This window comes from Crocuta crocuta, unplaced genomic scaffold (assembly GCF_008692635.1).
Source record: "Crocuta crocuta isolate KB4526 unplaced genomic scaffold, BGI_CrCroc_1.0 scaffold274, whole genome shotgun sequence".
Taxonomy (NCBI): domain Eukaryota; kingdom Metazoa; phylum Chordata; class Mammalia; order Carnivora; family Hyaenidae; genus Crocuta; species Crocuta crocuta.
The window spans coordinates 2,212,069-2,232,943 of NW_027530222.1; the positions used below are offsets into that span (position 1 = coordinate 2,212,069).

At 40.3% G+C, this 20,875-nt stretch overlaps 1 protein-coding gene across 2 annotated transcripts in view; it reads right to left on the reverse strand.

Annotated features, from left to right (window-relative positions):
• Positions 1-12,445: 12,445 nt before the first annotated feature.
• LOC144232715 (mitochondrial adenyl nucleotide antiporter SLC25A24-like) overlaps positions 12,446-20,875 on the reverse strand; it is a 52,325-nt gene continuing 43,895 nt past the window's right edge. Inside the window, exons 9-10 of one of the 2 annotated variants that reach the window (XM_077765554.1) lie at positions 17,235-17,388; positions 12,446-14,492 (exon numbers count right to left, since the gene is read on the reverse strand). In XM_077765554.1, coding sequence (XP_077621680.1) covers positions 14,314-14,492; positions 17,235-17,388 — 333 coding nt within the window. In that variant the 3' untranslated portion in view covers positions 12,446-14,313. Of the gene's footprint in view, positions 14,499-17,234; positions 17,389-20,875 lie in introns of both variants that reach the window. The other variant, XM_077765553.1, reaches the window with a different exon arrangement.

Genomic DNA, 20,875 nt, shown 5'->3' on the forward strand with positions numbered 1-20,875 from the left:
TCTCTCCAGTGCTACATATAAAGGATCTTTGTCACCTTCGCTCCTGGAACGGTAACAGACCGACCTTACCTTCACTCCTCTAACCAAGGTTATGATGGCTTGTGCTGGAAATCTAAATCTGGCCGGAGGCAGCCCAGTGATTTTCCAGATGGAAGCAAAGGGAGAAACCCGCCCAAAGAGGCTCTGTGTCCCTCTCCCGGGTGCCTGCTGTCGGCAGAACTGGGAGACGTCTGCCACCTAGTGGAAGGTAGAGGCCAAGGCGGGTTCCTTGCAATAGTTTTGCGCCAGGGCCTCAAGGCCATCAAGAACTGCTTCTATAAAGGGACACCTGGGCCTTAGCCTCCCCTCGGGACATGATGTACTATCAAGAGACTACCCACCACCAACTGCAAACAGTATGCAAACCCAAGGCACAAAACATACCTTCCTATAAATGAAAACTAAACAGTAGCACCCTATACAAAATGCCTCTTCATATAAAGTAGTGCCGCATAAGTAGTGTTTTACTTAACAAATCTCATCTTATTTCCACAGTGATTACCAATGTATTCTGTGTGTCTTTTCCTACACAGTGAACACACAAAGTGGGAAGTATATATATCCCCCATTATAATGATTAAAGTTGTATTTACGAATTTTCTGCACAGAGAATGTTTTTCAGCTGTTCAAATCTGTACAATAATTTATCCCAGTTTACAGCTGCAACTCAAGACTGATTGACATGTACAAGTAAAGTTAAGGGAATGGGAGCTGGACCCCAAGCCAGGCCACGAAGATATGTTAGTGCTCTCTCTTCTTTTGATTCCATTTGTCACAGTATTCTAGTTGGCTCTATGTTTTAAATGATTGTTTTAAACTGATACTAAAGTAGCATATGTACAGGTATCTTGTTGAGGTCATCAGTCCCCTGTTCTACCCCTTCCTACTCTAATCCTGTTCCCTGTAAGTAACTACTTGTAGGTCTGTTAGATGCTTCTTTTGCCGTGTTCCTCCATAATCTCTAAATAAAATGTGTTTGCTGCTTATCTGGATGTATTGGTGGTGGACTGTTCTGGTTTGGGTTCTTTTGGAAGCAGACCATGAAGTAAGGATCCTTGGCAGGATGACGAAGTGAGATGAGATAGGAAAGGAAGCCAGGAAAGAGTATGACATCAAACCAGCTGCTACTGCGGGCACCCAGAGCCAGACCCCAGTGCAAAAATGGGAGCCAGTGAAAAACAGAGCCCGGGATCACCAGTTCAGGGCTGTTCTGGTCATGTGGGCAGCTGAGTGAGCTCCAGCTGCAGGAGAAACTCCAAAACAAAGAAATGCGGAAGCTGCCTAACTGGACACAGAGCTGCTGGATGCAGCCATGGTCAGGGTCAGGTATCTGGGGAGGGCACTGTTGGTACCCACTAAGGCCATCTTACCTAGAAGAGCAAGTCACTAACACACAGCCATCTCCCCTTCCCATCTTCCCAATTCATCATTTTTAGTCCTTCCTTGGAAACCTCCATCACTTTCAGGAAATGCTAACAGCTTTCTTTAGAGTTCCATACACAATAGCCGGCATCTTATCCTCTAAGATGAAGACTTAGAGCCCCCATACTACCCTTTGCTGCTCTTCCTCTTTCCTACAGCTCTGATTATATTTGCTTTCTCATTTACCTTACTCTATAGTTATGCTTAAGTCCCAGATGCTCGGCCTATAGTATGATTCTAAAAGCACACTGATGTGACCGCACAGTATTTTTCACTGCAGAGCTAATGTTACTATCATTACATTGCTTTTCTATCTGAGCTTTTAAATGTTTCCTGAAATTTCTAATGAGCTTTTAATGCTCTTGCCCTTTTTGCCTTTATTTGACATTTTCCCCTAACCTCTTGTGCCAGGTGGGGGTTGGGTATCCTTCTGAGCCCCCTTTTGTCTGTTTCTAGGCATGCCCTCCATCTTACTGCTCCATCCTGGAATCCTTCTGTGCACCTGTTGTCCTCCGGAGCACCCCTGACACCGCTTTCCCAGGTTGCGGCCACTGTTGCCTGTACCCCATTCCTTTTTTTCCTTGATAGGTTTACTCCCTCATTTTGCTTGAATATATCCTAAAAACTGTGTGGGAAGTAAATTTCCTTTCACTTTGGACATGTATTTTTCCTATCTTTTGCTTAGCAAATTAATGCTTTTAATTCTAAATTTAAAAATCACTTCTCAGGGCACCTGAGTGGCTCAGTCGGTTAAGTGTCTGACTTTAGCTCAGGTCATGATCTCACAGTTCGTGGGTTCGAGCCCTGCATCTGGCTCTGTGCTGACAGCCAGCTCAGAGCCTGGAGCCTGTTTCGGATTCTGTATCTCCCTCTCTCTCTGACCCTCCCCTACTCACGCTGTCTCTCTCTCTCTCTTTCAGAAATAAATAAAACGTTTAAAAAAAAAAAAGTGAAAGGTCTGGAGTGCCAGGGTGGCTCAGTCAGTTAAGCGTCTGACGTCAGCTGAGGTCATGATCTCACAGCTTGCAGGTTCAAATCCCAGACTGGGCTCTGTGTTGACAGCGCAGAGCCTGGAGCCTGCTTCAGATTCTGCCTGTCTCTCTCTCTCTGCCCTTCCCCTGCTTGCACACTGTCTCTCTCTCTCTCTCTCCCTCAAATATAAACATTAAATAAATAAATAAATAAAAGTTAAAGTTCTCATGCATGTTCCACACTGCTCTGAGTTTTTCACTAGAGATTCTTATCTATGCATTTACAAACTTCAGAAACACATGTATATGCAATAGCTGTACGTAATATGTTCTCATTGTTTCTTTTACATCCCCTGTGCTCAATTTTGGTAGGCTAGTTAAATTCTTATTTTCTATTCTTTTCTTTGGGGAGATTAGAAATTATACAGCTATTTCCAGTCTTACGGCTTTGATTCTTAAATATTTCAGTGAAATCGTATATATGAAAAAAAATGTATATATAAAATATGATGACTGTGTCTCTATTCCCCAGCCTAAGATACCACAGTATTATTGACCATCGAGAATACCCCCAAATCATAATCCCCTCCCACTCAGCAGTACTCACTAATCTGAATGTTGCTTTTCTTAAAACTGTATTTTATTCTGTTTTTTAGTTTATTTATTTACTTTGCGAGAGAGAGTGGGGGAGGCACAGAGAAGGGGAGAGACAGAATCCCAAGCAGGCTCCTCACTGTCAGCACAGAGCCCAATACAGGGCTCAATCCCATGAACTGTGAGATCATGACCTGAGCTGAAATCAAGTCTGACATTCAACTGACTGAGTCATCAGCCACCCCTTAAGCCTGTATTTTAAACAATTTTAAATACTACATCGTAACCGATTGTGGTGAGATTTTTAAACTTTATATAAAAGGTGACATATCATAAACCTTCTTCTGCAACTTGCCTTTTTCACTCAATGTTATGGGTTTTGTTAGCTTCATACATATTGCTATGAAACTACAAAACACTACTGTGAGAAATTTTAAAAATTAATATATGGAAAGGTATACATTCTTCATGTTTCAAAAAATGTCATTTCTCCCCAAATTAATCTATAGAGTCAATGTAATCTTGAATCAGATTTCCCGCAGGCTGTATTGTAGACACTGACAAGCTAATTCCAAAATTCATATAGAAATGCAAAGAACCTAAAATAGCCAAAGCAATCTTGAAAAAGAAGGAAAAAAAAAAACAGAACAAAAAGTTGGATGATTTACAGTACTTGATTTCAAGACTTACAAAGCCACAGTGATAAAGACAGTGTTGCACTGACTTAAAATACACAAACAGATCAACAGAACAGAGTCCAAAAATAAAAGCACATATCTATGGACAAATAATTTTCAACAAAGGCTATTCAGTAAAGAAAAAGCAGTTTTTTCAACAAATGATCCAAGAACAGTCGAATAAATGTATAGAAAAACATGAGCTTCAAGTCATACCTGTACCATATAGAAAAATTAACCTGAAACAGATCATAGACCTAAATGTAAGGCCTTTAAACTACACAGCTTCTAGAAGAGAATACAGTAGAAAATTTTTGTGACCTTAGGCTAAACAAAAGTGTCTTAGCTACAATACTATTATTCACAAAGAAAAAATTAATATACTGGATTTCATCAAAATTTAAAACTGAACAAATTGATAAATTGGACTCGATCAAAATTAAAAACTGTTCTTCAAAGACACACCTATGAACACAAAAAGGCAAGCACAGACTAGCAGAAAATATTTGCAAGCTTGTATATCTGATAAAGGACTTTTACACAGAATATATTAAAAAAAACTCTCACTATTCAATAATAAGCAAACAATTCCCCAAAAATGGTCAAAGGACCTGAAGAACTACTTCAAAACATATCTTTCTTAAGTTTTGACTTAGGTATACACCCATAAACACAGTGGCAAAAAACTAATGGCAAAGAAAAAAAAAAGCACATAAGAAAATGCTCAACATCCTTAGTCGTTAGGGAAATACAAATTAAAAACACAAGGAGATGGCACTTCTCCTATTAGAATGGTTAAATTATTAAAAGATAGGCCACAAGGCAAGAATGTGGAGTAAATAAGACTCTCAGTGATGGGACTATAAAATAATATGATCACTTTGGGAAACAGTTTGGCAATTTATTAAAAAGTTAAATGTACACTACCATATGATCCAACCATGCCACTCCTAGGCATTTACCCAAGAGAAATAAAAACATATGTCCATACGAAGCTTGTACATGAATGTTCATAGCAGCTTTACTTGCAATCGCTGGAAAAAATTCTAACATTCATCAATAGTTCAGTATCTACATACAAACTGCAGAGTGGCCTAACAATGGAACACTACTCAGCAAGGAAAAGGAATGGACTATTGGTACTTGAAGATACACAGAAGAAATAGAGTCAGAGAAGCCAGACATTTCATGAAATTTATAAAACGCAAGTTAATCTATAGTGATAGCAAGAAAGATCAGTGGTTTGCTGGTGGAGTAGGAAACTTTTAAGGCTGATGGCAGGTTCATCATCTTGATTGTGTTTATAGGAATATACATATATTGAAACTCATCAAATTATACACTTTAAATACATGCAGTTTATTGTATCTAAATCATATGCCTACAGAGCTGTGTAAAAATTACCACTTACAAATACTCAACTGTGTCTACGATCTGCTTAAGAAGTTACAATGTCTATGGGCGCCTGGGTGGCTCAGTCTGTTAAGCGACTCTCAATTTTGACTCAGGTCACGATCTCACAGTTCACGAGTTCCAGCTCTGCAGTGGGCTCTGTGCGCAGGCTCGCTCTCTTTCTGCCCCTCCCCCACTGCATGTGTGTGAGTGCACACACGCTCTCTCAAAATAAGCTTTTTAAAAAAACTACAATGTCTAAATGTGATCCTTCTAAATTAGCTCACTTTTGCTCTTCCAAGCAATTATATGAAATTTATTTATTTATTTATTTTTACAAATAGTTTATTGTCAAGTTGGTTTCTATATAACACCCGGTGCTCATCCCCACAAGTGCCCTCCTCCATGCCCATCTACCCCCACCCCCCACATCCATCAGTCCTCAGTTTGTTTCTCAGCATTCAAGAGTCTCTCATGGTTTGCCTCCCTCCCTTTCCCCCACCATTTCCTCCCTTCTTCTCCCCCATGGTCCTCCGTTAAATTCCTCCTAATCCTCCTATACGTGCAAACATATGATATTTGTCCTTCTCTGCCTGACTTCATCCTCATTAATCTGCATTATAGTAATTCCCCCTTATCTAGAGAATAGGTTTCAAGGCCTCCAGTGGATGTCAGAACAGTAACAACCCTCTATATACTGTTTTGGTTTTTTTTCCTATCTATACATAGGAACATGTGATCAAGTACAACTTATAAATTAGACACAGTAAGAGATTAACAACAACAGCTAATAATAAGATAGAACAATTATAATAATATACTGTAACAACAGGTACGTGAACACGGTCTCTCTGACCACAGTACCTCACTGGACTGTACCTACCCTTCTTGTGACGACGTGAGGTGATAACATGCGTGCCTGACGGATGGAGTGAGGTGAATGACGCAGGCATCGTGGCTGCAGAGAGTTAAGCTACTCTTGACCTTATGATTCCTCAGAAAAACGATCAGCTGCTTCCGGACCAAGTTGCCTGCGCAGCTGAAACTGCGGAGAGCGAAGCCACAGATAGGTAAGGGGAGACTCACTTTGCATATCTTCTATATGTAATCAGCATGGTTTACATAATTATTGGCTCACTTTGGAAGTACTCGAGGTTCAATAAAAAGACCAATCTTTTCTCTACACGGAAATATGCAGTGCAGTGGGTGACCCTTGACGGTGAAGGAAGCCTGGACAGCCGTCGGTGTCCCTGTGAGGGCTACAGACAGAGATAGAGTCATCCCCATCTTCCAATTAGACGCTCCATTCTATTGCCTGGGAAAAAAAAATGACACCTCTGAGAAGAAGCATATAGTATTTTTTATTAAAATTTATGTGCATTGAGGGGCGTCTGGGTGGCTCAGTTGGTTAGGCATCTGACTTTGGCTCAGGTCATGATCTTGCAGTTAGTGAGTTTGAGCCTCTGGTCGGGCTCTGTGCTAGCAGCTCAGGGCCTGGACCTGCTTCAGATTCTGTGTCTCCCTTTCTCTATGCCCCTCTCCCATTCACTCTGTCTCTCTGTCTCTCTCTCAAAACTAAATAAACATAAAAAATTAAAAAAAAATTTATGTGCGTCAGGAGTATAAACTTTGGACCCAACAGACTGAGATAAACTTGGCCCTCAATTTGTATATCATCATAAGCTGGATCAACTGAAATATAGCAATCTTATCTGGGACTATGTGAGAAATTAATGCGATATAGACCATGGTGTTGAAAAGTAAACAAAAAATTGGGTTTTAACAGTTTATACTTTTTAAATGGTGGTCACTGGGCTGCTATGGAGGAAGTTCCCATGACCAGCACCCTCAAAGCCTTACGGTTGTGGGCCAGATGTTATTATTTTACTGGTCCAGTGCTATTGCCACAACAGGCAAAGAAAAACAAAAACAAAAAACCAGCCTTCCTATTTCACTTTGCACTGGTTGAGAGAAACTCCAGAGTTTTTCAAGATCTCTGTTTGCAGTCAGTGAAAGGATAGACCATGGCAAGAAACCCTTGGAAAATACTACCTTTGAGCTGAGGCCCTTGGCCATTTATCATGTGACTATCTGCCCATCTAGGAATAGTTGAGCTTGATTGTATTCATGTTCCCAAAGCCAGTGCTATTTATTTCCAAAGAGATAATTTATACAAGCTCAACAAGGGAAGGCATGAAATGAGCTGCAAAAATCATAAATCAATTCCCTCTCTCTCAGAAATTATGCATGTTTGACACTTGCAATGCCATATTAATGTAGAAAACCATATTTATGGTCCTTGGTGCCCCAAACTGGCAAATCTGTAATTGAATAACATCATGAGAAATTATCAGTTATAAATCAGGATGTCAGTTCACTGCTCACCTTAAGGGCATGTTCACAGAGCTGCACTGAGGCAAACTCATGCTCCCTCTGCCCAGCCCTCCTGACCAAGGAGACCTCCGCTGTGCAGAATCTGAAAAAGGGGAGGGAAATACCTCACCAGCAGTTCCATCTGATTATCAGTTAGTAGTACCATGAAAAAAAAAAAATAGGAAGAACTTTGCTGAATGATCTTCTAGACCAATGTATGTCTCTTGATGTGCTGAATCTTTTTGCTCATGCGTTCTATAAACAATAAGTGAATTATCAAGGCTTGACATAGAAAGTCTCCCATAATCTCTGGTCAAAATTCCCTAAAATAGCAGTCATATAGTTTTACTAGTCAAAGAAAACACACATAAAAAAGCAAAACTTTAAAATAATAGCAAAATTCTTCTATTATCTCCTGACTCTTTTCTCTCCTTAACATAGTTTTATTCCCTTGTGGAAAATTTTCTCATATTTCTCCAGGAGAAACATCTTAGCAAATAACAAGGTGGGAAGGAAACAAAATCAGAACAAAGACCACAAGTGGATAGACTTTAAAATTCTTCCTCAGGGAGCCTAGGTGGCTCAGTTGGTTGAACATCCCACTTAGGCTCATCATAATCTCTCGGATCATGAATTCATGGGGTTCGCGACCCACATCAGGCTTTATGCTGAGAGCACAGAACCTGCTTAGGATTCTCTGTCTCCCTCTTTCTCTGCCCCTCCACCATTCATGCTCTCTCTTTCTCTCAAAAATAAGCATTAAAAAGTATTAAAAATTTGTCCTCACCTTTAGTTTTCTTCCAGATTCCTCTACCATAAAAGTCTCAAGCACCTGACTCATTTGTACTACATAAACTTGCACTGTATCATTTATGTATTCCCTATATCATCCAAAACAAAAGATTCAGAATCAGTTCTAGACTCCAAGTTATTCTTTTCCATATTACAACTAATGTTTCCCTCTATTTCCTTTCTCCTCCCAAGCCTTTAGAAGGTGTCGACTCTCAATGATAGTGACTTTCCCTTTTAGACATTGTTTTTTGAACTGTCTGCCTATGAAGCTACTTTGCCATATATTAAAGTTTTGGAGATTCAGCAGGTGGAACAATGTGATGTTTCACCTGTGCAGAGAGAGCCCCTGCTCTGTGGCACAGCAAGGCTTGCCCTGAGACTGATTGAAGGAACAGGAGGAAGTTTGAGAGCCTATAGTGCGGTAACTTAGTGAAATACTAATTTGTGTTCATTCCCCTATATATTCCCTTTCATCTCACTTCAGACAAGGAACCAAGCCTTTAGTATTTCCTTCCTTGAGTGATTTTTTTAAAGTGGAAAATAGAAGTCACTTTGATCAAAGTCTCTTCTAAGTTGCCTGGAGAGAGGATGCTGGGGGTCCCAGGAGGAAGAAGAGAGGAATACTTTCAAGAGCAAAGAGATAAAGAGGCAAACCCAGATGCTGGGAAGGAAACAAAGGTTGATGGGTCCCAGGGTTAAAAGAGATTTATATTGGACACCTCACCCCTTCAGAGTGGGAAGGCCAGACGCCAGGTACGGATGCCCCTTGCCAATACTGGCACACATGCTGGACCATGACCTGCATCCAGAGGGGCTAAGACCCTGTGTCACTGGCACAGCACTGAGTGGTATAGGAGCTTTCAAATGGATTTAAGCTGATATAAAGAAAATTAGGAAATGTCCATTATTTTGCAGAACCCAGTTGGTGCAATAAAGTTCATAGAGGGAGGGAGTGGTACCTGGGTGACTTAGTCAACAGTGTCTGACTCTTGATTCTGGCTTCACACAGAGTGTGAAGCCTGCTTAGGATTCTCTCTCTCTCCCTCTCTCTCTCTCTCTCTTTCTCTCTCTCCCACTCATGTACTCTTTCTCTCTAAAAGTAAAAATTTTAAAAAGAAAGATTCACATGGGGACCTCCTGTGGGGGCTGACTGATGCATACCTATGGCCCGGCCTGATTGTCGGTGCTTGAATTTGGACTAATTCATCTTAAGCCCATGTTCCTGACTGTGTTGTATAACTGATACGAAGACACAAGTAATAAACTCTTGGAAAACATGGTTGATGAGCAAATACTGAGGATGGTGGTTAAGTTTAAGTTTGAAAGAGTACTTTAGGATGTTTTAAAATCCCCGGCCAGACTAACACCTTTTTCAGGAGTAACAAAACACTAATCACTCTTTTGTTACTGTTACCTTGATTTTGTGGAAGTGAATTCAAAGCCAGACAGCATCAACCAACAAAAAATAAATAAAAGGATTGTTTCCAATATTGAACAACGTGTATAAATGATAAGCAAATAAATCCTGGGCAGAGTCAAGGTGGTCAGAGAAGGACATGAAGACAACTATAACTCTGCTAGTTTGCTGAAATTGAAGTTTTCTGTAATTCTTGGGAAAATATCTGGAAAAATTTTAAGATCTCCAATTTCCTTCTTAAAGAATTAAAATTCTCGGGGCGCCTGGGTGGCTTAGTCGGTTAAGCGTCCGACTTTCGCTTGGGTCATGATCTCGCGGTTCGTGGGTTCGAGCCCCGCGTCGGGCTCTGTGCTGACTGCCAGCTCAGAGCCTGGAGCCTGTTTCAGTCTGTGACTCCCTCTCTCTCTGACCCTCCCCTGCTCATGCTGTCTCTACCTCTCCCCTAGAAATAAATAAAACATTAAAAAAAAAAAATTAAAAAAAAAAAAAGAATTAAAATTCTCAGGGCACCTGGGTGGCTCAGTCAGTTGAGCAGCTAACTTTGGCTCAGGTCATGATCTCACAGCTCATGAGTTCAAGCCCCACAATGGGCTCTCTGCTGTTGCACAGAGCTGGCTTCAGATCCTCTGTCCCCCTCTCTCGCCCCTCCCCCCCAAAATAAAATTTTTAAAAAATTAAAATCCTCTCTGGAGAGGGAGCGGCAAACAGCAGCTAGGAGACAAGCTGCCTGGGGAAGGGGTCCATATGCTGGGACTGCTGTAGGGAGAACTATGCAGATGGACACGAAGGTGCCCAGAAATGGCACGTGTTTTCCAACAACAGTTCCAATAATGAAAGTCCCACCCCCAGAGGGTGTTTGACTCTTGTCCTGGAGTCCTGGAGACTGAGAAACAGAGAAACGCTTTGTTGATATGCCTCCCACCATAGCCCCCTGGCTGTATGGCCACGCCCTTCCCCTTGCTCGCAGGCTCCACGGTGCCTGCAGCCCGGGCGTACCTGTACCTGCATTCCCTCTGCCTAGAATCCCCTCCCCAGACGCTGGTCTGACCCATTCCCATACTTCCTTCGGGTCTTGACTCAAATAGCACCTTCTCGGCCAGGCCTTCTCTATCTCAAATCACAGCCCCAACCCCAGCACTGCCTTCTGCACTTACACCATCAGACGTATTACTTATTTCACTCAGTGCATTTCTTGCCTGTCTCTTCCTTCTAAGTAATCTCCATGAGGAAAGGTGCTGTGCCTTCTGTTCAATGCTGTGTCCTCAGCTCCTGAAAGTGACTGGTACAAAGTAGTGTTTAATAAATGCTGAAGTTAAAAATGAACACAGAAGTTCTTATGGAATAGGATGCCTAAGTGGCCCAGGCTTGAGGTCCTTCTTTCACAGAAAACCCTGTGGCAGTGGCTGTGGCTAAGCATCTGAGTTCATGGCCAGGGGGCCCAGTGACAACCAGTGACATGTACATCCGGTAAAAAAACAGAAACACACACACACACACACACACACACACGAACAAGAACAACTTTCACAGCAGCCGCAGGCATAGACATCTTCAATCGCACTGTGGTCAGAGGGCAGCAGTGGGTCCAGGCTTGGGACAGCTCGGACTTCAGCACAGCTCTGTGCTGCATGGGAGGGAGGAGGAGGGAGGACATGCTCTCCCGGAGAGCAATGTAAAGTTCAGTCCATCCCGTGCTAATCCCAACAAGGGAACATGGCAAAGTGGAGGAGGAGAGGAGGGTTGCTGCTTGCCCCTCCCCGCAAATATCAATGCTCCCATGGTTTGCATCTCAAAACAGAAAAAAAAGAAAAGAAAAAAATTCCATGAGAACCAAAGGGCCAGTAAAATTCTTACCTGGAGGTAAGGAAACCAGGCCACACTTTTATACATGTGTCCTGATATAAAGCTCAAAGTGTAAAATAGCATAAAATATGATCCCTGTTTCCATGAAGCTTCTTCTCTTGATGTGGATATAAGATGGAGAAGTAAATGCAGCAGCATATTTCTAACAAAGGGTTCCTGAAAACAGAGGAGGGCTCATGTGTTTATTCTTGGAGTCTGAGTGGCATCTGAGTTAGAGTGCAGAAATTTCTTTGCAGTCGTGTGTTTTAGTTTATTTTTTTAAATCAACTTTTGTATTTAATTATAATCTGCATTGTATAAAGCTTTTAAATCACTTACCAGTAAACTTACTTAGCTTTGCTTCCCACAGCTTCAAGACAAAGTGATATTCCATCCAGATGTGTCATTAAGTCCCATGATTTGGGGGGCGCTTGGGTGCCTCAGTCAGTGGAGCATCCGACTCTGGTTTTTGGCTCAGATCCATGATCTCATGGTTCGTGAGATTGAGTCCCTGCAAGTTTGAGCTCCTGCTTCTGGCTCTGTGCTGACGGTGTGAAGCCTGTTTGGGATTCTTTCTCTCCCTCTCTCTCTGCCCTTCCCCTGCTCGCTCGCTCTCTCTCTCTCTCTCAAAAAAAAAAAAAAAATCATCCCATGATTTTGAATTCTCCTTGACACTATGAACCCCCAGGGATATAACCCTAACTAGTAAATGTGGAATTTGGACATCAAGAAAAACATCATCTTATGCCAAAATGTATGACAGAGACAACAAGTGCTGTGGCTGGTCAGGAAAAGCCAAACTATTTGCCGACTATATGGAATCAGATGTGAAAAGTATCAGTCAAACTGCTGCTGGTGACAGAAGCTGTGTGCCACATCCATTTTTTTTAAATGAGGAAACAAGTCATTTTTAAAAGAAACGTATATCTTTTATTAATAGAAATGGAAAGTACATGGGCAATAATACCAGAAATAAACATCTTCAACTCTGGGCTCTTTTCAAAAGACACAAGATCATTTTTTCAAAAGATACAAGATGCGTAAACTACATTCATACATCACAATGTTAAATAGCAAACAATTTAAATTCATGATGAACAATGACTATTTTTCAGTAGCTTGAAATTTTAGTTACTCATCCGTAATTCTTATGAGTAAAAAAATGAAAAAGCTAATCATGTACCTTAACATTGTCATTTATGTATTACTCCAAGTACAAACAGCCCTGAAGATAGAGTCCCATGCTTATCGTAGGTATTATAAACATGCCATTTATCAGGCATAACTAATGTATTAAGAAATATATTTTAGAACATGTTTCACAAACACAGCTCCAACATTTCTGTTTTGTTTAAAAAATGTAAGAGGTAGGTTCAAATAAAGTAAATGCCTATTATGTCATTAGATTTTCACAAAAATGTTAGCAATTTATAACAGAAATCTCTAGCAATCAAACAACATTAAAAAGCCACAGAATAACTTCAACTTAAATATTTGTCTAAGTCTTAATCACACAAATAAAAAAAAGATGGTTGACTATAAAAATGTCTTTAGTAAAGTAAAAATATGCCATCAATAATATAAATTTTCTATACCATAACATGTTCCTAAAACGACACAAGGGAGAATATGAATGTAAATGTTTATAAATTGAGGCTTTCATTTAAACATGGGAACCTAACATATAATATTAATATACACTACTATTAAAATGCACTATTCTCCTAGGTTTGTGTTGCCCAAACTGAGAACTGCAGGTTCAAACAAATTCAACACTGAGAGGGGAAGGAAGACTTCATTGACCCATGATCAACCTACTTGACATAATTAAGAAATGTTCGATTGCCAAGAATGCTCCCTAGAAGCCTTCCTGATTAAAATAGAATCTGATTCAAGTAGGAAACAAAGGAGGACAAAGATAAGAGAGATGCTCTGCAGAAGCAGATGTAGGTAAAAAGGTTTTGCTTCCTGGTGCTTTTCAAAGCAATGACAGAATAAATAGAATCTTTCATATAAGTTGCCCTGCATTGATGATTTAACAGTAATATATTGACAATCAGTGTGTCACTCCAGGAACCAAAGAATAGTGCAAGGGAAATGGAAAAGGGCCCATTGAAGTAAATACTATTTCATCACTCCTCCTTATACAAAAAATGTAAATGGATTAGAGTTATTTGCATGCCCAGGAATTCTGCCACTTCAGTTCATTCTCATTCAGCTCATTCGAAAGACAAGGATATAAGTCCTATACTTTCTTGGCTGCTGTAAGGTCTGTTTTCATGCAATGATTTTCTATTAATGGTTCTATAATGAAATTTTAAGAGGTCTACAAAGACATTCAAAATACATAAAACAACTTATGTTTCAAGGTTTTCTGATCATTATTTTTTAGAAAAAGACATTTAAGTATTAAGGAACTGGCATAAACTTGAACCAACCAAAATAAAGATTAATAACTTATAATTACCACACAAAACAAATGTAATTCAAGCAATACATTTTTCAGATTTAGGACTCAGGGCATAGCTTTGTAGAAAGGTACTAATATGAAAAGATAAAATACAATTTTGTGGCCTTTTAAAAATTGTGTGAGCTTATCAAAACTATGATTTTTAACATTTCTGTATATATAAAATTGAGCCCAAATGTTTGAAGTAATCATTGATATGTTCTTTGTTTTTGTGAGAAATATATGGCTTCTTTTGCCGTAGGCTCGTAATTCTAGGTGGTAAAAGTCATTCCAGAGGATTGATGAAAATGTCAATAATCATCCTAAAGCAAAAATTTCAACGTGTCATTTCTGGGTTACTCTTAAAGTTTGCTTCATCTTTTCATAAACCACGTAACTGATGCCCACAGCAGGGAGCACCTTCATGAAGTTTGGGGTGATGCCTCTGTAAAGTCCTGGTATTCCTTCTTTGGAAATTATTCGTCTAAAGAGGCCAACCATGTTCATTTGTTTGGTTCCTTCTGCTGTGGCTAGGAAAAGAAAAGAAAAAAAAAGAAAAAAGAAAAGAAAAGAAAAAAGAAAAGAAAAGAAAAGAAAAGAAAAGAAAAGAAAGAAGGAAGGAAGGAAGGAAGGAAGAAACAAACAAACAAACCAGGCTAATTTAATATTCAAATAGGTTTTATTTGTGATTCTGAATAATATTCTAGAATATATAACGTACCCCTTTATATAAATCTTCTTGCATGGCACCTAAGAGTGAGTTCCATAATTACAGTAACAATGATAACAACAGTTACTTGTTGAGTGATTGCTATGTGTTAGATACTGGCTTTATTACTTTATATACCAATCCTTCAAGGTAAGTATACCTATTTTATAAATGAGGAATTGGAGGCTTAGGAAGATGGAGAAACTTGGCCTAATACACTTCGCCAGCAAGTGGGAGAGCTGAGAGCAGTCTTTCTGACTCCAAAGTTCATGTACTTTCTACCACCCCACACGGCCACGGCCACCGCTCCTCCCTCCCCATTAACCAAGCACTGAAAAGAGAGTTCAATCCTGGTAATTAAGGGGAGCATGGGGAACACTTTGAGGATCTTAAGAAAATGTAGGGTTCCTGGGCCTTGAAAATGGCCTCAAGAGGCAAGAAAGGGAGGAAGGCACCACAAGACAAGGGAGGGCACATGGAGGTACTACATGGGACTGCTGCCTGCTGATGTGCTTACTACAGAGGGTACCTAGCACTGGAGGTGGGTGAGGCAGGGGTGGGGAAGTGGAAAGGAGGAGAAAAAATAAAGTGGGGCTAATTCCAAAGCCTTTAAAGGCTAAAGGCTTTGAAATTCCCACTAAGAACTTGGGAATTTATTCTGAGGACACCGAAGAGTCCCAAAGATTTCTGAACAGAAGTAAAGTGATCAGACCTCGACTTTAAAAACAACAGATCTGGGCACCTGGCCGGCTCAGTCGGAGGAGCGTACGACTCCTGAGTCTGGGGTTTGAGCCAGAGCCCCATTCTGAGTGTTGAGATTACTTAAAAATAAAATCTTTAAAAAAATAAACATAGATCTATCAGTCACGAGAGGACTGGATTGGAGCTGGCAGACGGGAGAGGGGGACTTGTCAGGTGAAGGTTTCAATCAGACGGCCTGGGTTTGAAGACTAGCCTCCACTATTTGCCAAATGTATAACCTTACAGAAGTTACGTGATCTCTTTGTGCCCCAGTTATTCACCTGTAAAATGCAGGTAATACTAGTATCAATCCCAGAGATGGTTATGGTGGTTAAATGAGAGAATACAAATGAAATATTTAGTTACTAATTTCCATTTTTTCCCCAGGCATATGATCTTCTTTCAGTTCCTCAAATGGAGCCCATTTTCTCCTGCCTCAGTGCATTCACATATGCTTTTCCTCAGGCTGGACGGCTCTTTCTTTTCCACCCCACCCACCTTTGCCCAGCGAACTTCCACCTGTCTTTCTAGACTGAGCTTAAAAGACAATGTTCTCTGGCTCCTAAGTGAAGTTAGAGCCTCAGTGAGGTTAGAGCCCCTTGATCTGTGCTCCCCTGACAAACGGGAGGTGATTTAACGAGTTTGTTTACTTGCTGAACATGTGTCTTCTCCACTCCACGATGGCAGGGACCACATCTGACTTGTGGACTGCTCTAACCCTAGCATCGGGCAGAGTGTCCAGCACCCGACAATGGCTCTGGAAGTACTGGTTAATTAATGAGTGACTGCTTGGTGGGGGTGGGGAAGGTGGTTGGTACTTAGAGGACAGACTGGGAATAGAGCTGTAGATACCCAGGGGGTACTGTTTGAAGAAATGATAGTAGGTGAGTGAGACAGGCCAGCAAAAGAGCAAAAAAAGAAAAGATAGGCATGGACCACATACTTTAAATAGCAATAAAAGCCAGCAAATCTGAAGAAAAGAGAATAATCAATAAGATGGCAGAGGAGCCAGGGGGGCACAGTATAATCAGAGCCAAGGGACAGGACAGGGTCACAATGAGGAGGGATCACAGTTCAAAAGTTGCAGGGGCCAATAAGAACAAACAATTCCAGCCACCATCTACGAAGAATTTGCCACAGGCCAGATGTTTTATATATATCGTTGTCAATTCTCACAACAATGCCCAGTTCTCATTCCTATTTACAGACGAGTAAACAAAAATCTAAAGACGTTTGGGGCAAAGAGGAAAATCCAAAGAGGTCGGAACTCAAATCTATCTAGATACTAAAGCTTATATACTCTTAAAATACGCATTCTCAACATGGGCAAAACAAAATCTCACTGTTTACCCATAAAACGCAGATATACACAAAGTACATGTGCAGTGTATTTGTGATATTAAAATTTCATGAAGAGGGAGTGATTAGGAAAAGAATTTATGAAAGGGTTCCCTAGGGAGGCAATAATGGGAAAGGAAAAAAAAGGTTGTGAAACACTATCTTAAAAGCATATTCTGCTATCTCAGTAGAACCTGAAGCTCCAAAGCATGTTGCTGAATATTTCTATCAGCATCATTCGTCCATCAAAAACTCACCTGGAGGGGAACCTAGGTGGTTCAGTCAGTTAAGCATCTGACTGTTGATTTTAGCTCAGGTCATAATCTCATGGGGATCTCACGTGGGATCGAGGCCCACGTCGGGCTCAGCTGGGATTCTCTAACTCTCCTCCTGTCCATCCCCTACTCATGCACCCATATACATACATGCAGGCACTCTCTCAAGATAAATAAATAAAAACATTAAAAGAAACCCTCACCTTGGGCCTGCATGCGTGTTTTCACCAAAGCCAAGGGGTAGCTGGCCAGCTGACCGCAAGTGCTGGATACGACACCACACCCCAGCAGCACCACGACTCCGGGATTGACAGAGTCTTTGGTGGCATGATTATCTAGCCAATAGGACTTCAGGAGCTGCCAGAGAAACAGAAAAGAAGAGAAACAGTGAACAACTCACTTTACAACTGCTTTCACTCCACGCGAACATTTTCACAGACACCCTCGTCCTTATGAGAGACAGGCTGCATGTCTGCAAGATCAGGTAGCACGTTCCCAGGAGCAGCAGCTCTGCACACAGGTGTGGAAGCCACTGGGGACTCTGAACACATGAGCTTTGCACTGGTTGCTCCTTTCCTTCTCAACGTTAAGATCAACAACACTCCAAATGCAGGATTTCAAGCACATTTCCTATAGTATTAATATAAACAATATCATTCTACTTACTGCATCTCATTTTGTACTTCACATGTTACTTCATTTAGTCCTTTCCCTGATGTGGAGCTCTTCTTCCAATTTTAGAATGAGGAAAATGAGTCTCAGGGGAGTTGTTTTTTGTTTTGTTTTGTTTTGTTTTTTTTAACAAGAGTGCAGAAGCAAGTATACCAATCCCCAGGCCATGCCTTTTTCCCCATCATCCTATATCCTTGTATTTCCATTAGAAAGCTTTGATTGAGAATAATTGTAATACATATACTAACCTACTTTTTAAGTATACAATATTTTAAGTATAAGAATCTACACACATATGTGGGGAAATTATTGTTATGCTAGTGCAGGCATAGTAATACACTACCTAAAGCAATCTAAGGATTCAAGGCAATGCCTACTCAAGTCCCAAAGGTATTTTTTGAAGAAAAAGAGAAAACCACCCTAAAATTCATATGGAATCTCACGAGACCCCAACAGCCAAAATAACCTTAGAAGAAAAGAATAAACTTGGAGGCCTCATACTCCCTTATTTCAATAGATGCTACAAAGCAACAGTAATCCGATGTGCGTCTTGTCATAAAGACAGATACATAGATCAGTGGAACAAAAACAGAGTCTAGAAATAAATTCTTGAATATATGGCCGTATTATCATCAACAAGGATGCCAAGACTAGACACTGGAGAAAGAACAGTCTCTTTAAGAAATGGTGTGAGGAAAACTGAATATCCACACACAACAAATAAAGTTGGGCCTTTACCTTACACCATGTACAAAAATTAACTCAAAATGGATTAAAGTTCTAAACATAAGACCTAATACTATAAAATTTCTAGGAGAAAACACAGGACATGACATCAAAAGCACAGGCCACAAAAGCAAAAATAGGTAAATGGATTTCACCAATTTAAAAACTTCTGTGCAGCAAAGGAAACAATCAGCAGGTGAAAAGGCAATCTATGGAATGGGAGAATATATTTGCAAACCACACATCTGATAAGGGCTAATACCCAAAATAGATAAATAACTCCTATAACTCAACAACAATTAAAAAATTAAAAATGGTAAAGCAACAGATATATGAAAAGATGCTCAACATCACTAATCATCAGGGAAAGACAAATCAAAACCATAATGAGATATCCCCTTACACCTGTCAGAATGGAATCCAAAAGACAAGAAATAACAAGTGTTGGCAAAGATGTGGAGCAAAAGAAACTTTTATGCACCATTGGTAGGCATGAAAATTGGTATGGCCACTGTGGCCATAGAGGTTTCTCAAAAAAATAAATAAATAAAAGTAAAACTACCATATAATTCAGCAATTTCACTACTGGGTATTTACACAAGGGAAATGAAAACACGAATTCAAAAAGATATATGCACCTCTACGTTTATTGCAGCATTATTTACAATAGTTAAGATATGGAAGCAACCGAACTGTCCTTAGACAAAGGAATGAATAAGAAAGATACGCTGTGTGTGTGTGTGTGTGTGTGTGTGTGTATACACATGCATGTGCATATACACACATACATACATTCAGACACACACGCATATATACAACAGACTATTACTCAGCCATAAAAAAGAATAAGATCTTGACATTTGCAACAACATGAATGGACAACATGAATAGTACCCTAGAGAGTATTATGAGGGTATTAAGTGAAATAAGTCAGAGAGAGAAAGACGCTTACCACATGATTTCAGTCATATGTGGAATCTAAAAAACAAAGCAAATGAACAAACCAAAAAAAGTCAGAAACAGGCTTTTTAATGTTTATTTATTTATTTTGAGAGAGAGAGAGAGCATGAGCATGGAGGAGCTAAGAGAGAGTGAGGAGAGAGAGAGAATCCCAAGCAGGCTCCATGCTGTCAGCTTAGAGCCTGACACAGGGCTCAATCCCACAAACTGCAAAATCATGACCTGAGCCAAAATCAAGAGTTGGCCATTCAACTGACTGAGCCACACAGTCACCCAGAAACAGACTCTAAAATACAGAGAACAAACTGATAGTTGTCAGAACGGAGGAGGATGGGGGATGGGCAAAATGAATGAAGGAGAGTGGGAAGTACAGTGTGGAATAAATAAATCACAAGGATGAAAGGTACAGCATAGGCTATAGAGTCAATGGTATTGTAATAGTGTTGTATGGTGACAGACTATAGCTACACTACTGGTGAACATAACACATAGAATTGTCAAATCACCATGTTGTACACCAACAATTAGTGTAACATTGTGTGTCAACTATACTTCAAAAAATTGGCAAAACTTTTGATAGACATTTTTCCAAAAAAATATATAAATGGACAATAAGCCTATGAAAAGATGTTCAACATCACTTGTCATCAGAGAAATGCAAGTCAAAAACATAATGAGACACTGTCTCATCTCCGTTAGGATGACCACTATTTAAAAAAACAAACAGGGGCGCCTGGTGGCAGAGTTGGTTGAGCGTCCAACTTTGGCTCAGGTCAGATCTCACGGTTCGGGAGTTCAAGCCCCGCGTCGGGCTCTGTGCTGACAGCTCAGAGCCTGGAGCCTGCTTCGGATCCTGTCTCCCTCTCTCTCTGCCCCTCCCCCACTCGTTCTCTGTCTCTGTGTCTCAAAAATAAATACAAACATTAAAAAAAATTTTAATAAAAAAATAAATAAAACAACAAACAGAAACTCTCAGGAGTTAGCAAGGATGTACAGAAATGAGAATTCTTGTGTACTGTTGGAAGGAATGGAATAGGCAGGGTATAACCATGGAAGCCAGTTTGACAGTCCCTCAAAAACTTAACATAGAATTACCGTAGGACCCAGCAGTTCTATGCCTCAGTATATACCCAAAGGAATTGAAAGCAGAGACTTGACGAGATACTTGTACCCCAATGTTCACTGTAGCATTATTCATAATAGCCAAAAAATAGAAATGACCCAAGTATCCGCCAACAGATGAACAGATAAGCAAGATGTGGGATATACATACAATGGAATATTATTCAGCTAATAGGAGTGAATTCTGATACATGCTACCACATGGATGAACCCTGAAAACGTTACGCTAAATGAAATAAGCCAGACAATAAAGGACAAATATTCTATGATTCTACTTGTATGAAATAACTAGAATAGACAAATTCATATAGACAGAAAGTAGACTAGAGATGACCAGGGGCTGGGGGGAGGGGACCATGGGGAG